Source organism: Daktulosphaira vitifoliae, unplaced genomic scaffold, assembly GCF_025091365.1.
Source record: "Daktulosphaira vitifoliae isolate Bord-2020 unplaced genomic scaffold, ASM2509136v1 Scaffold_1, whole genome shotgun sequence".
NCBI classification, from domain to species: domain Eukaryota; kingdom Metazoa; phylum Arthropoda; class Insecta; order Hemiptera; family Phylloxeridae; genus Daktulosphaira; species Daktulosphaira vitifoliae.
In genome coordinates, this window is record NW_026099572.1 from 11,717,444 (window position 1) to 11,732,083 (window position 14,640).

General features: G+C 25.3%; 3 protein-coding genes across 7 annotated transcripts in view; 2 read left to right on the forward strand and 1 right to left on the reverse strand.

Annotated features, from left to right (window-relative positions):
• Positions 1-14,640, forward strand: part of LOC126893563 (histone-lysine N-methyltransferase, H3 lysine-79 specific) — a 54,621-nt gene that overhangs the window by 21,474 nt on the left and 18,507 nt on the right. The window lies entirely within an intron of this gene.
• Positions 2,667-10,443, forward strand: LOC126893569 (feline leukemia virus subgroup C receptor-related protein 2-like). Of its 5 annotated transcripts, none has more exons than XM_050663894.1 (8): positions 2,667-3,000; positions 6,037-6,394; positions 6,855-7,079; positions 8,856-8,997; positions 9,094-9,305; positions 9,407-9,510; positions 9,683-9,793; positions 9,864-10,443. In XM_050663894.1, exons 2-8 carry the CDS (start codon positions 6,104-6,106, stop codon positions 10,141-10,143), a joined length of 1,365 nt encoding a protein of 454 aa, XP_050519851.1. In that variant the 5' UTR covers positions 2,667-3,000; positions 6,037-6,103; the 3' UTR covers positions 10,144-10,443. The 5 variants fall into 5 exon arrangements, with proteins under 5 accessions (XP_050519851.1, XP_050519852.1, XP_050519854.1 ...); XM_050663895.1 differs by lacking the exon at positions 2,667-3,000 and adding an exon at positions 3,025-3,205; XM_050663897.1 differs by lacking the exon at positions 2,667-3,000 and adding an exon at positions 3,218-3,327.
• On the reverse strand, positions 11,003-14,508 carry LOC126893578 (protein mago nashi homolog). Its single transcript, XM_050663917.1, has 2 exons — positions 14,355-14,508; positions 11,003-11,952 (listed from the first exon to the last, which is right to left on the reverse strand). The coding sequence occupies exons 1-2, from the start codon at positions 14,395-14,397 to the stop codon at positions 11,552-11,554; spliced, it is 444 nt and encodes a 147-aa protein (XP_050519874.1). The 5' UTR covers positions 14,398-14,508; the 3' UTR covers positions 11,003-11,551.

The window sequence follows — 14,640 nt, forward strand, 5'->3', positions numbered from 1 at the left end:
AAAAAAAAAAAAAAAAAAAAAAAAAATAAAAAAACACATCATAGTAAAATTAATACCTTCTCAGCTTCGCATCGAAGCTAAAAGCAGCTGATTTGTGTATTGTATACACACAATTTTATTTCAATTCATTTATTTTAGCTTCGATGCGAAGCTGAGAAGGTATTAATTTTACTATGATGTGTTTTTTTTCTTTGTGTCTGTTACAAATTTTTCTCTGCTCTCATAGAACTGATTTTTTTTAACGATACGTCAAAAGATCACAAATAGTATCTAGTCGAAGACATTACCCTCAAATATTGAAAAAATTTCCCTCGTTCCCTGTAAATAGAGGAAATCTCCAAAAAAATACAAATTTAAAAATGGCTAATTTTCGAGATTTTTTAACAATTTTTTTGCTTAAAACTTTTTTAAAAATGATCCAATCAATATAATTTTTTTTTTTAGATGCATGATGTCTTTACCTATCATTTGATATATTAGCTTCGATGCGAAGCTGAGAAGGTATTAATTTTACTATGATGTGTTTTTTTTCTTTGTGTCTGTTACAAATTTTTCTCTGCTCTCATAGAACTGATTTTTTTTAACGATACGTCAAAAGATCACAAATAGTATCTAGTCGAAGACATTACCCTCAAATATTGAAAAAATTTCCCTCGTTCCCTGTAAATAGAGGAAATCTCCAAAAAAATACAAATTTAAAAATGGCTAATTTTCGAGATTTTTTAACAATTTTTTTGCTTAAAACTTTTTTAAAAATGATCCAATCAATATAATTTTTTTTTTTAGATGCATGATGTCTTTACCTATCATTTGATATATTTTTTTTATAAATCTGACCATTTACCTGCCCACTAGGGGGATTCAAAACGTCAACTTTTTCTTCTTAACTTTTGAAGGTGTTCCAGAAATACTGACACATTTATATATATCTTAAAGTAAAGCTTATGTAATATACTTTATTATGGAAAAAAAAAATTCGCACTTTATTTTGTCTATACGGTGAAAGTGGCTACCATATGATATTTTTGTGTTAAAATTCTCGATTTTATATTTTACATTTTTAACTTTAAAATGCTATAATTTTTTGAAAAATGTATGGATCAATACAATTTTTTTATGAGAAATAATATTTATAATACTTCTTTCATTCGACATACTTTTATTTTAAATCAGACTATTTCTCTTAATACAGGGGGGTCAAAAACTTAAAAATACATTTAATTTTTGAAAGTGTTCCGGAAATACTGACACTTTTATATATATTTTAAATTGAAGCTTATGTGATATATTTTATTATGAAACCCAACCCAACCAAACCCAACCCAACAATTAATTTTTTTATTTTTAATTTGATGCTATAACTTTTTGAAAAATACATGGCTCAATACAATTTTTTTTAGATAAGTACTATTTATATTCTTCTTTTATGCGACATACTTGTTTTTTAATTGTAGCTTATTATTATTAATAAATGGGTGTCCTCTTATTAAGCCTATTACAAATATTTAATTTATTTTACAATAATAACCATGACTTGAAATGAAATCTCTAAATTTGTAGATAATTTATTCATGTTAATCACTCTCAAAAACTTATCGTATATAAAGTTACAAAAATAAAAAAAAACATAAAATGAAAATTGTACAAATGTGTCAATGAGGGGATTTACTCCTAATCCCTTTCTATTTTACCATCACTGGTGTTAGATATCTGTAGTATATGAAAAGTATCTGTCTTAATGAAATCGCTAAAAAACTTTAAAAAAGTCTAAACAATACATATGATATTAGAAAATATTTGTGAAACGTTATAGCATGTCAAAATGTTTACAAGGTCGAATCAGTGGCGTGAAAATTAACCTTTGTTTAATGTAAAATATTTGTACCAATTTAGAAACGAATTTGTGTGCAAATTTTTTACGTTCAAAAAAAGAAAAAATATTATAGAGTACTCAGCAATAATGTTAGTATATACTAACTATTCACATGTTTTAGCTCGGCTATCATTTTACTTACCACATTTAAACAATTGTTATTTCTAAAACTCATGAATTATTATTAATTGTCTACAAAATCGGTGATTAGAAAAGTAAACTTTTTTTTAACGTATTCTGTAATTTAGCACCTAACATAGTTAAAGATTTTTCTAAGAGCACGTCCCTACGGTGTACATATTTTAATAACTACGAGATTTTCATGAGCATAAAAAAAATGTATATGAGGTCGATCTTAAAGGAAGATATATCGTTGTGTGCCTACAAAATTACCAATTAATATATTGGCTATTTGTAGTATCGGTGAAGATATATTTTAAAGACCAATAAAAAAAAAATCATAATTACTAAAAACTTAGTTAGTAATAACAATTTTAACTTCGTTTTCCCTTTTGGAAAAATCTTAAGTACGCCACTACCCAAAGTAGTAATAAAGCGCAAAAATAATTCTTTGGTACATTGAAAATTGTTTAAATTCAAATTTTTTTTTTTTTTTTGGTCCTGACGAACAGAAATTCATGGACACCCAGTTACAAATTTTCGCTCAAAGGTGTGACATGTTTTGATTATTTATAATATAAAAACTCGAACAGACTATGGCAATGTGCCCACCGTCTCATAAAAATCGGCTCATAAACCATAAACACTTTTTTAGTCGTTCAACAAACACGTGCTAAGTCGCTTCGAACACGCCACCGACGTTGACATGCGCGCTGCTCTCGAAAGCTCCCCGTATTATCAGACGGACGATAAGACGACGCGCACCGATAACCAACTCTGTCTGAACCGGTTTCTCTACACCACACACAGTAGTGAGTTACCAGCGCTCACCAAGTGTGCGCCGTTTGACCGTCGTCAATGCGATCACGTGCGGAACAGTTCAATTGTTTAATCGATTGTTTATTACTAATAATAACTTTTACTATTTTAATATTGTTTACATTTTAATTTAACAATATCGTTTGATAAATGGACTTTTGAGCTGTCGTCTTGTCGTCGAACTTTGGGTAATAAACACTTGTGTTAAGTTTTATGAGTTAAGTGTTATTTTATGTGCTGCTTTAAAACAAGACTGTCGACATTAACAACATTATTTGTATGGATAACAGGCCTGAAACAAACAAAGACGATTGAAACTAAATTGTATTTTTAGAAAAGTCAAACCATTCGTTGCCAAAAAGTGTTTAAATAAAGTAGTTCTAACAATAAAATGTAAATGAGACTTACTTGAGATTTACTAGAAAATATGTTGTTGTTTTATAACATCTTATTCTTCTATTATTTTGTCTTGTTATTCTATTTAAGGTCGAAATGTTGAAATAATTTTTATTATAGTAAGTAAACTTTTGTGGTAAAAGCCTGTTAGTTTTAATAGAAATCAAAATCCTTAAATCTTTCTTTAAAGTGGCTTTTAATTCACTACTAGATAACGTCTAATAACTAAAAGAACATTTTGTGCGACAGTACAATATTTAAATGTATATATATAATATAGTACGTTAATCCTATTTACTGATTATTTTGTTACTTTATTATAGTACTCAACATACATAAAAAAAAACAAACGCTTATCATCGTCACAATGAATTTTTATTACCTTGGTATTTTATTGTAAATTAATTGGACTTATTGAAATATATATTTATGATAATGAATAGTTATCTTACATACGTGTAGTTAAATTTCTTTTTCTAATATTCTACTAAAAAAATAAGTGATTCCTTGTGAGAATTACTAAAATCAAATTTATATATTAATAAACCGCTTGTTTTACAATGATACAATAGACATAGTTTTACTCGATAAAAAATATGTTTGTTATACAATCTAAATAAATCTGTTAAAAGCATTAAACTTCTAAATAACCATCAATTATACGATTGTAAAAACTTTATTTCTTGAAATTCAAAAAATAATTTTCTCACCGTTGCTCGAAGCAAATTCTTAGAAAATCATAATTTATTTTTAACTATAATAAATAATAAAATATCACAGTGGACAAAAAACATTTGCTTTTGTAATACGACGATTTATTTAATAACGTATTCATTTTTTTTATAATTTATTGTTAAAAAATATTATTTTGACATAATTTTAATTATTAAAATATTTTATTAATTTCTTTTTATCTTACGCCTACATGAATACGGTTTTAACGCGAAAAGTAGTAATTTTTCTTCTAAAATTGCAAGAAATTAATGTGTTTTTTTACATCAACAAAAAATTATAAAAGAGCACTGCAAATTAAATTTGAATTTACTTAGTTTCATTTTGCCAATTTAATAGTCTCTCAATTGGGAATCTAAAACTGTTATAACTTAAATATAGTTCGATATTATTACTATTTATATTACTTATATGTAAAACAATTATGAAAAAATTTGTTGATGAAAAGATATTATAAACATACTTATAAACTAAATAATAGTTAAGCAATATTCTTGTTGAATTATTTTTGCTGAACAGCCTATGAATTGTATATAGTTAAATTGAAGTTCCTCATATACATTTTTATTTATTATTTCTATTAGAGTATATTAAAAGCTTTTTTCCGTTGTGTTAAGATATTAATATTATTTGTTATGTAAATTATTAAATGTCGTCCCACGTTGTTTTGTAAAGTATTATCATTCGTTAATTTTTATTATAAAAAAAAATATTAGGAAATTAACATTTTTTAAAACATGTGTATGAAATTATACATATACATATATATTTATAAATGTTGACATTGTTTATATTCCAATAATATAAGGCAATTGATAATTTTTAAATTCTTTCTTGCATTCCTTGCTATGCATTCTTACAATTGAATAACATCACTGGATCATACATAATAAATATAAGTGAATAATACTTAAATATGATGATATTATTTTTAAGATATGTTAATGTTAAAAAACGATTATCTATCCAGGTAATTTTCTTAAAAGTCACACATTTTTCTTAAAAAAAAAAAGTACTATACGACGCTATAATAAAAAATTTCGAGAATCTATTCGTATTAGTTTTTGTAGTATTTAATGAAAATTCATTTGGGATTTATATTAGCTTAAATTATTTTTAGATTAACTTAGAAAATTTAAACAATAATAACTACGGATAAAATAATATGTCAGTAGCCTACAAACTAGCAAAAATGATGAAACCATTTTATTCATTAAGGAAGGAAGGGATGTTTATAATTATTTTGTAAAATACCAAAGAGAAGACTTGCTTTGGTAATTACTGAGGACCCCTGGGACTCCAAGTTCGACCTTGATCATACTTAACATAAAGTGATTTTAATTTTAATTTTAATTGTGCTAGTTTTGTGCGTAAGACTAGAGAACAATATCAACATAATACTATGCTTATAATAAAAAATAACAGACGATAAAAACTTCAAAGCATAGCAACAGGTAGCATCACGTGTTTTTTTGCTAGCCAATAGCCTTCCGTTTCGTTGATATTTTTAGTAGTGCCGCTCAATGTATCAATGTACTGGTTTGTGATAGTTTACACTTCTCAACGGCGCCCATAGCATAATGTAATAATATTCTTCTTGAGTACATTTTTTTCACTTCATTCAATATGAATTATTTTTTTCTAGATCAGCTAAAAAAAATGTATACACTTTTTTAACTGAATTTAGTATAACAATTGTTTATTTTTTATATTAAATTAAAATAATTTTTCTTTCATTTTAAGGATTAAATATTTGTTTGTCCCTCATACGATTTTTTTTCCATTCATATAATAACGATAAAATTTTAATGAATGCTTTCGTCGCGTACGTGTCAATGAAGAAGTTTCCCTCCCCGTCCTTGAGTGGGGAGGTAAGAGAGTGTTGTGAGTTAATATTTGTGAGTGCAATATTTATGAGTAGTCTGTTACAATCGATACATAAATTACTTTATTTATAACTACACCTCAGAAAAATTCAAGAGTGTTTTGTCCCCTCTAACACTTTTTTTCGGGCTTCTTTAGTGTAACGTGTCACTTAAAAAATTTAGTGTGGTAAAAAAAATGAAAGATATAAATTTTAGAATTATTTTTTTCAGAATTTACAAATTGAAAGAATAAAAAAAATGATATTAAAATAACCAAGGAGTCCTACAACCAGCAAAAATGTCACCAAACACTGATTTTACAGCCGCCAGTCAACTTCAAATGCCCCCGCCCCTACAACCTTTAGTAATTACAGAATGCAAACTTTATAGAAGAAGATGGACAACGTTGGCACTGTTCGTGTTGTGTTCCATGTGTAATGCGGCTCAATGGATACAATACAGTATCATAACGAATGTTATAACTAAATTTTACACTGTGGATTCATTTGCAGTGGACTTTACGTCTTTAGTATTCATGATTTCATACATTCCACTTATATTCCCAGCATCGTGGCTTCTTGATAAAATGGTAATGGCTAAAGTTTTATTAAAATAATTACTGCTTCACTGTTAAACTCATAGGCCCGTGCACAGGACAACAAAAGGTACTTAATTGTTCCTATCCGGTGTGGCTCGAATAAACTAGACAGGTTAGAACAAATATAGGCTACCTAATAATAAGTTGGCTAATTGGATTATCTTTAAGAGTTGATTAATTATGGTTATAGGACCCTTGATACCTTTCATAATATATTTGGATGATTAAGAAGGGTTGTCTTCATTTCCGCTAAAAAAAATTGCGCTTAAAAGCTTTTAAAATATTAATGAACTTGCAAGAATAACCTGAGTTGTATTGTTATTTCCGTGGGTTCCTATCGATCCCCTGTGATTTTATTATTGAGCTTACATTTATAACAAGATACTTTTTTCTTGTTTACATTTTATTAACTATATAAAACAAAAAAATATATTAACACTATTTATTTCAGGGCCTTCGATTTGCTATGGTTGTTGGTGCCTTAGGTACGGCTATTGGAGCATGGATAAAAGTTCCATCCGCAGATCAAAATAGGTTCTATTTAACAATGATTGGACAGTTAGTAGTAGCTAGTTCACAGGTTTTCATCTTAAACTTGCCTCCCCGATTGTCGGCTGTCTGGTTTGGGCCTAAAGAAGTATCCACCGCATGTTCTATAGGTGTATTTGGAAATCAGGTACTGCAATTTGAAATTTATATAATACAGTTCATGATTTCAATACGATATAATTCAGTTTTCTGAATGTCTATTAAAAGACAATGAATTTTTAGTAAATCTCAACTTTGTCCAATTTCTTAACCAGTGAATTTGGCAACTATAAATAGACATAAAAATTTGATATAATATTTATTTATTTATAAAATTAAAAGGCATAGCCTTTTTTTTCAAATTTTGGTTGTTTGACAATTTCTTAAAATATAATATAATTCACAGTAATTCATTTAAAATATTAGGACAAAATAATATGATACACAAATATACAAAATTATTAAAATTTTTAGCTACTCAAAATATGGTATAACAGTAAGGTCAATAAGATAGCACATGAGGGTCAATATTGGCACTCTTCAAAATTCGTCTAAAACAACTTATTTCGTAAATAATTAGTAGAACTAATTAGAATAAAAAATCGAAAATAGGATCGTGAATCTATGTGGAACTTAATAATTAATTAATGATAGGTTGAGTCAATTTTACCATCCAGCAAACCATTTAAAAATTTTAAGACTACATCAATTCTACAATCCTCCAGCAATGTTAAATTGAGTTTGTTTGCAACGGAATTATAATCATTAAGGGCATAGTGAATACCCAATATAACTCCAGCATACCGTAAAAATATCCGTTGGATTCTTTCATTTTGACAGGCATTAAATGAAGAATGAGGACCCCAAACAATATATTATATATGATATCCCAATCATTCGTTAAATAATGATATATTTATATAATATAAATTACATCATACATAATACATACAACGTTAAAACCTAAATGATTTTTTGTGAATTTTTTCTCCATAAAAATATTAAAAGTCCGCCTCTACCATTTTATAATTAACTGATCTAATATGTTTAATTAAAACCTCTAACTACTTTGAGGAACTGATGATGATCTCTAGTGCGAAAAAATGCCTATATATTTTTAGTCTTGTAGTAATTTTATAGAAAAAATAGTTGCATACCAGTCAATTGAAAAAAATACAATGTCAGTTTAGAAATTTAATTCCTGGAAAGTGATTTTTAAAATGGTTGACCTTTTTTAGTCTTTAACATTTGTTATATGCAATATGCATGTATGTATATGGAATGGGACAAACATAACGTTAAAATTTTAAAATAAAAATCATTAGAAACTAAATTACATCAAACCACGCTTGGTTAAAAAATTCAGAAGATTCTAAACTTTTATTATTAAACTAGGACAGTTTATTTCAATTTTTATTAAACATGTGAACAACGCGCATTTTGTAAAAATTTAATATTTCAAATATAAAACTCCCAATAAAGAAACTAATCGAAAAATTAATAATGTCTAACATGCAAAAGTACTTACTTCGTACTTTTTTTAAATGTCAATCATTACATTTTACTTATTGATTAAAAATACTTATACGTGGCACCTAGAGTTAAAGGGATCAATATGACAAGAAATTAATTCTGAGGCAATTTAATAAAATTGAGAAATGTTATCTTTTTAATGCACTTAATTCAATAAATTGATTATAAATAGATTAACAAAAAATTTCTTGTGATTTTTAATCTAACCTCTAAAGTAGTCATTTTACTTTTTAGTTTTCGACTTACTCATTAATTCCAAAATGTCACCTTAACTCTTGTAGCTATGAATACCTCATATATAAATTTGAAAGCATTGGAAAATTAAAACGATACTTTAAAAAAACCATATGGAATAACATTATTTTACGGCTGGTTTATAAATATTTTTCAGCTTGGTATTGCTTTAGGTTTTTTGTTACCACCATTAATAGTGCCAAATAGTGATGATATGGACTCAATAGCTTCAAATTTGTCTATAATGTTTTATGGTACTGCCATAATCTCAACAGTCATATCTATACTAATTTTCTATTGTAAGTCAAAATTACTACAGTTATTATAAAATAATTCTTAATTGTTTTTTAAATCATAATTTTTGCTTGTTGGGTCCATTTAATTGCCTTGTGAAGTTGTTAAAGCGGCTCCACCATTACCTCCAAGTATGGCTCAAGCTGTACAAAAATCATCTAATTCTAATGATCCAAAAAGCTTCATCAAATCACTTTGGAGATTGATTGCCAACTATGGGTTCATATTACTATTGATCTCTTACGGCATTAATGTTGGTTCATTCTACGCCATTTCTACGTTGTTAAACCAATTTATATTGGTTTATTTTCCAGTAATTATTTTAAAATGATATTATTAAAACATCTTTTATTTTAAAAATTCAATATTAGTGATATCTAAAATTTTAATATTAATAAATAAAATACTGTGTAGGACAGTGGAGAAGACGCAGGCAGGATTGGTTTGTCAATAGTTCTAGCTGGAATGCTTGGATCAGTGGCTTGTGGCTGCGTTTTGGATAAAACACATTTATTCAAGTAAACATAAAAAAATATTTATTTAGGAACAATACATGTTTGCTATAAAAATTATTTCAAACAATAATTGTTTTAACTTTGCTTTATATTTAAATTGTCTTAATTATTTTTTGTTAATGAGCTGATAATAAAATTACATATAATATAAAGTTTTTTTTTATTTGTGTTATAGAGAAACTACACTTGTTGTTTATGCATTTTCTTTACTTGGCATGATAGTATATACATTTACATTGTCATGTGGTTATTTATTTGTAGTGTACCTGTCAGCAATTTTACTTGGGTTAGAATCTCATTTTTTTTATTCCAAAAACTTAAATTTAAACGCCCTAATTAAACTTTATGTTTTAAAGGTTCTTTATGACTGGTTACTTAGCAGTAGGATATGAATTAGCTGCTGAGTTAACATATCCTGAAGCAGAAGGTACCTCTAGTGGTATGTTAAATGCTGTAGTACAAGTATTTGGTATAGTATTCACACTGATATATGGCTGGATTTTCAAACTAGCTGGGGACATAGCAGGAAATTTATTTTTGGTTGTAGCTCTTGTTATAGGTACTTTATTCACTGCTTTAATTCCATCAGATTTACGACGACAGGCAGCTCAACAAAAGAAATCATTGGTAAACTAGTTTGATCAATGAACATTGTTGAACAATTACATTTTAATTATCAGTTAATTAATTTTTATTTTATTGTGATAAATATGAATTATATAATTTAACTAGCACCACCCTAGAGATTATATATGTTAAATTTATTATTATTTATTATCATTATACAAATTATTTACACATTGCACTTTGAGGATCTGAAAATAATATATTACTTCCATATTTTCATAGAAAATAATGAATATTCTAACTAAATTAGGTAAATGATGATATTGATATTTTTACATTATTCAAAAAATAATAATGATTTTTTTACAATTTTATGTGTTTTTATTTAAAAAATTTCCTAATCCATAACTATGTGTATTAACATGTATTATTTATTGAGTTTTCTCTGTGCTCTCAAGTTCATAGAACAAAGTTGACAGAAAATATCTGCTAAGGGAAAAAAATGGTTTCGATAATATTTTTTAAATTTTTATTATTTTAATTTAACTAGATAATCAATGAATATACATTAAATACATTAAAACTATAGAGATTTTTTAAGAACAACCCATACATTTTTATTTTTCCGATTTCAATATAAAAATTATTTTAAAAAAAGTACTAGGTGAGTAAAATAGTCAAGATTATTAATAATAAATAAAATTAAAAAAAATTAATTTTATATAATTATATAAATAAAATGACAAAAAATTCAATAAGTTAATTTAGGAAATACTGAATAACAATAATTTTATTGTATGGTAAGATAAGATTAATTTACAATGCCATCATAAGTTTAATTTTTCTAATAAAAAGTTCAGGGACAATGCATTTAAATTAAGAAAAAATGTTTGTATCTTAATTTTTTTTATTTATTCTGCAAACAAAGTTTTTTCAAACTTATACATGGACATTTTGTACAAAACAAATTAAAATTTATATTATTATAAGTGTAAAACAAAGTAATATATATGGTTTAACATGTAAAATTAAATTCTAATATTTTATAGGAAGTACTAAAATTATCATTTATATTTTTCCATACAAATACCGTATAATAAAAAGTTAATTCTTCTATAAACATTCAATATAAATGAAAATCATTTCAATGTACTAAAACTTAAAGATCAAACTAATTTATTTTTAAGTATTATTGTTTATAGTAAATTTGTTTCTTTAGGAATTTTTAAAATAATTTAAAAACTACACACTGATAATTGTAAAAAACTTATTCTTAAGGTCATAAAAAATATTAATTCAAATTTGTTTAATTTTTATAGAAAATAATTCTATTCATAACTTTAATTTTAAAATTGTTTAATATAAAAACTGTTTACATTGGATAAATTTTTTATAATTTATTAATGTCATTTTTTCTGATATTAATAATTTTAAACCAAAATGCATATTTATTTACATTAAATTTAAAATAAACTAATTATGATATTGGTTTTATCTTAAAATGTAATGATATTAAGGAAAAAACAAAACATTTTAGATCTTGAACAAGATAATAAAATGTTCTTAGTCCTTCTGGATCCTTTGACGTATTCACATCTAATAAAGAACCAGTTTTAGATGTAGTAAATGAAATGTGTTCATCATCAATCACAATTTCCAATTCTTGTCTGCCTACTCGATCTGGAGGTGGCCATAAAGCATCATCTTCATGCATTATTTCAGAGTCTGATACAATACGCTTAAGTTCTTCAATAACAGGTTGATGAACAAAAACTTCCTTACGGATCATGGTATCATTTTTATAATTTGAGTTATTAGCATAACGAAGTTTTCCATCAGGTCGGAATTCAAATTCTAAAAATTCATGACCAAATTTTCCTACAAAGAAAAAATGAAATTTTAAATGTTTTAAAAACATAATTTATCTTAAAAAATATATTACTAATAAAAAAAGTAAACAATCACTAAAAATGAATTATCAGATGAAAAGAAAAAACAGTTTTGTAAAAGATACTTTTTCAAATACTCAATTAAAATTTTTTTTGTTATCAAAATAACACTAACACAAAAAATAAAGTGGTCTATAATTTTGACAAGAACCAGATATCCCTATGTATTTCAATACACTAAATCTGAATTTGAAGTCATTTTCATTCATACATCCTAGAGAATTTTTGAGAAAATTACAGTAATCTATAAAGAAGTAAAAAAAATATGTAAATTTATAATACCAATCTAGTTTATTTTAATATACTGAATCTATATTTTAAGTATTTTTAAGATTATATACCCTCAAAATTTTGAGAAAATGGAAAAAATTTGCAAAAAGATCTCAAAAAGGGTTTCTAGAATTGCCAGTGCCTATCATGATGGCAGAAACAACAAATTAATGATTTCATTGACCCAAAGAGTCAGATCGATCTGTTACTCGTTATTAGAAAGAGTTTAGTATTTCAAATACTAAACTGACTTCATGCAACACCTATAACCGAGTCATGAACTCTTAACAGTGAGCATGTTTCAGATTTAACAACGCTGTTCCTTTTATGAAATGATTTTTATCAATTATAATTAATTGTATAAATTGTTTTTTTTACTTAATTATCATTTCCTCAAAATTTTGAGGGTGTATAAACTAAGAAATTTTTATATTAAAATTCAGCATATTGAAATACATAGATGTTTTTGTCAAAAGAGTACAGTTCCCTTTTATTGGGGTATGCCTATAAAACCTTTTTAATCCTTATGATATTAAATATTATAATTAAACTAAAGTATTCACCAAAGTTGTTTTGATAAACATAAATTTTCAATATTTTAATTATGTTCGTGAGATATTGATATCTTAAGAAAAAATATTCCAATTAAAAACTAAATATTTTGCTTAAAAAATTAATATTACCACCAAAAAAATTAATATTTAAAGATATTATGCCCTTTATATACTGACTAGACATAGTAAAACATTTAGGTAAATAATTGATTAGGCAATTTTTAAATTATAAGAATTAGATGTATTGTTTACAAAAAATTATTCTTTACATGACTGACACAGTATATAGTTGGAGTTTTTGATTATAACATTATTTTCATAAATATCATTGGTATATAGATATATTTGATAATTTCTAGATACATTAGATTAAATAATAATCATAATTAAGGGTCAGAACTATAAGCAATTATTAATTTAGTTTAAGACCATTATATCTAAAGGATTCCAAGTTTGTACAACTTTTGTTGTAGGATTGTATAGTAGCATAGAAATCATTTTCACTTTAGGGCAGATAAACCCTACTAATCCACAAAAAATCAAACATTTAGTATACCTGTAAAATACTATAGTGAAATAAGTAATAACGAATAAGTAATAAGCAACAATAATTACTCATTTGTATAAATGAGTTAATTTCTTAAACATGATAACTTATTGTATTTTTAATTATCTATACTTTGTATAGCATTATTCTAAGAAAATGACACATTTATTTTATTTACATATTTCATTTATCTGAACATATGCTAAAAAATATTTCCTATTTTATCTTAACAGCAGTATTTTAAATCCAGTTATTTCTGTATGAAAATAAAGACAAATTATCATAATAAAACATTTTCTATAATATTTTAATTGGTTTAACATTTTACATCTATTTTTATTAGTAAACCATTATGAATATGATTTTATTATTTTGTTTAATAATATAACAGAAAAATCTTACTGATACTTTAACATTTAATGTTTTACAGGTATATCGTTTTTGTCATTGTAAAATATTATAAAAACATTTTCAAACCTCATAAGATGCTAAGGTATATGATAAATAAATACACAAAAGCTATACATTTGTAACAATATATCCTGAATCAAAATCTGAATTACTACATAGTAACATATTTTTGTATTATTATATTTTCTAAGTAACTTCCAAAATGACAAATGAGGGATACAAAAAATGGATAATTTGGACTGTACATTACAATAAGAATAAAGTCACTCCAGGTTTTACTATGTAATCAAGTTAGAATTTCTAATTATTTATTTGGTACAATTAAATCATACTAATATACAATATTGAAACAGATTTTTATTTTTATTTTTAATAAAAAAGGATGATCTTGTTAATTATTCATTATACTGATAAAAATTACCGATTAATATGATGTTATATCGAAAAGGATAAGTAAATAAAATAAAATAAATGTATATATTTTAATAAATTAAAAATAGTACATTTAATTAAACACAACATATATATTTATTGAGATATAAAGTATACCTTTATGACCAATGTAATAACGCAGATAAAATTCACCAGACATACTTATTTTGTTGTGAAAAATTAATTAAAAAATTGAATACTCAAGAAATTTTAAACGAAAATATTACAATTTAAGCATTATAATAACATAAATAATGTTAAAAATAATAAGAGATAATGCTATATGAGGCGGCTAGTGATTAACCCGACCCAATCGAAAATTATAGTGATAATAACAGTGTATACAGCAGTAGAAAAAGTTTTTTATTTATTTTTAATCGTTGGCATACTACTGTATCCTACT

What these genes read in the sequence shown, in the direction of transcription:
- LOC126893578 (XM_050663917.1), bottom strand. Translation starts at nt 14,397, where the DNA reads ATGTCTGGTGAATTTTATCTGCGTTATTACATTGGTCATAAAG. An exon ending in TTATTACATTGGTCATAAAG is followed by an intron (nt 11,953 to 14,354) that starts GTATACTTTATA and finishes TTTTCTTTGTAG; the next exon opens with GAAAATTTGGTCATGAATTT.
- LOC126893569 (XM_050663894.1), top strand. Translation starts at nt 6,104, where the DNA reads ATGTCACCAAACACTGATTTTACAGCCGCCAGTCAACTTCAAATGCCC. An exon ending in TAGGTGTATTTGGAAATCAG is followed by an intron (nt 7,080 to 8,855) that starts GTACTGCAATTT and finishes AATATTTTTCAG; the next exon opens with CTTGGTATTGCTTTAGGTTT. An exon ending in CTGTCAGCAATTTTACTTGG is followed by an intron (nt 9,794 to 9,863) that starts GTTAGAATCTCA and finishes TATGTTTTAAAG; the next exon opens with GTTCTTTATGACTGGTTACT.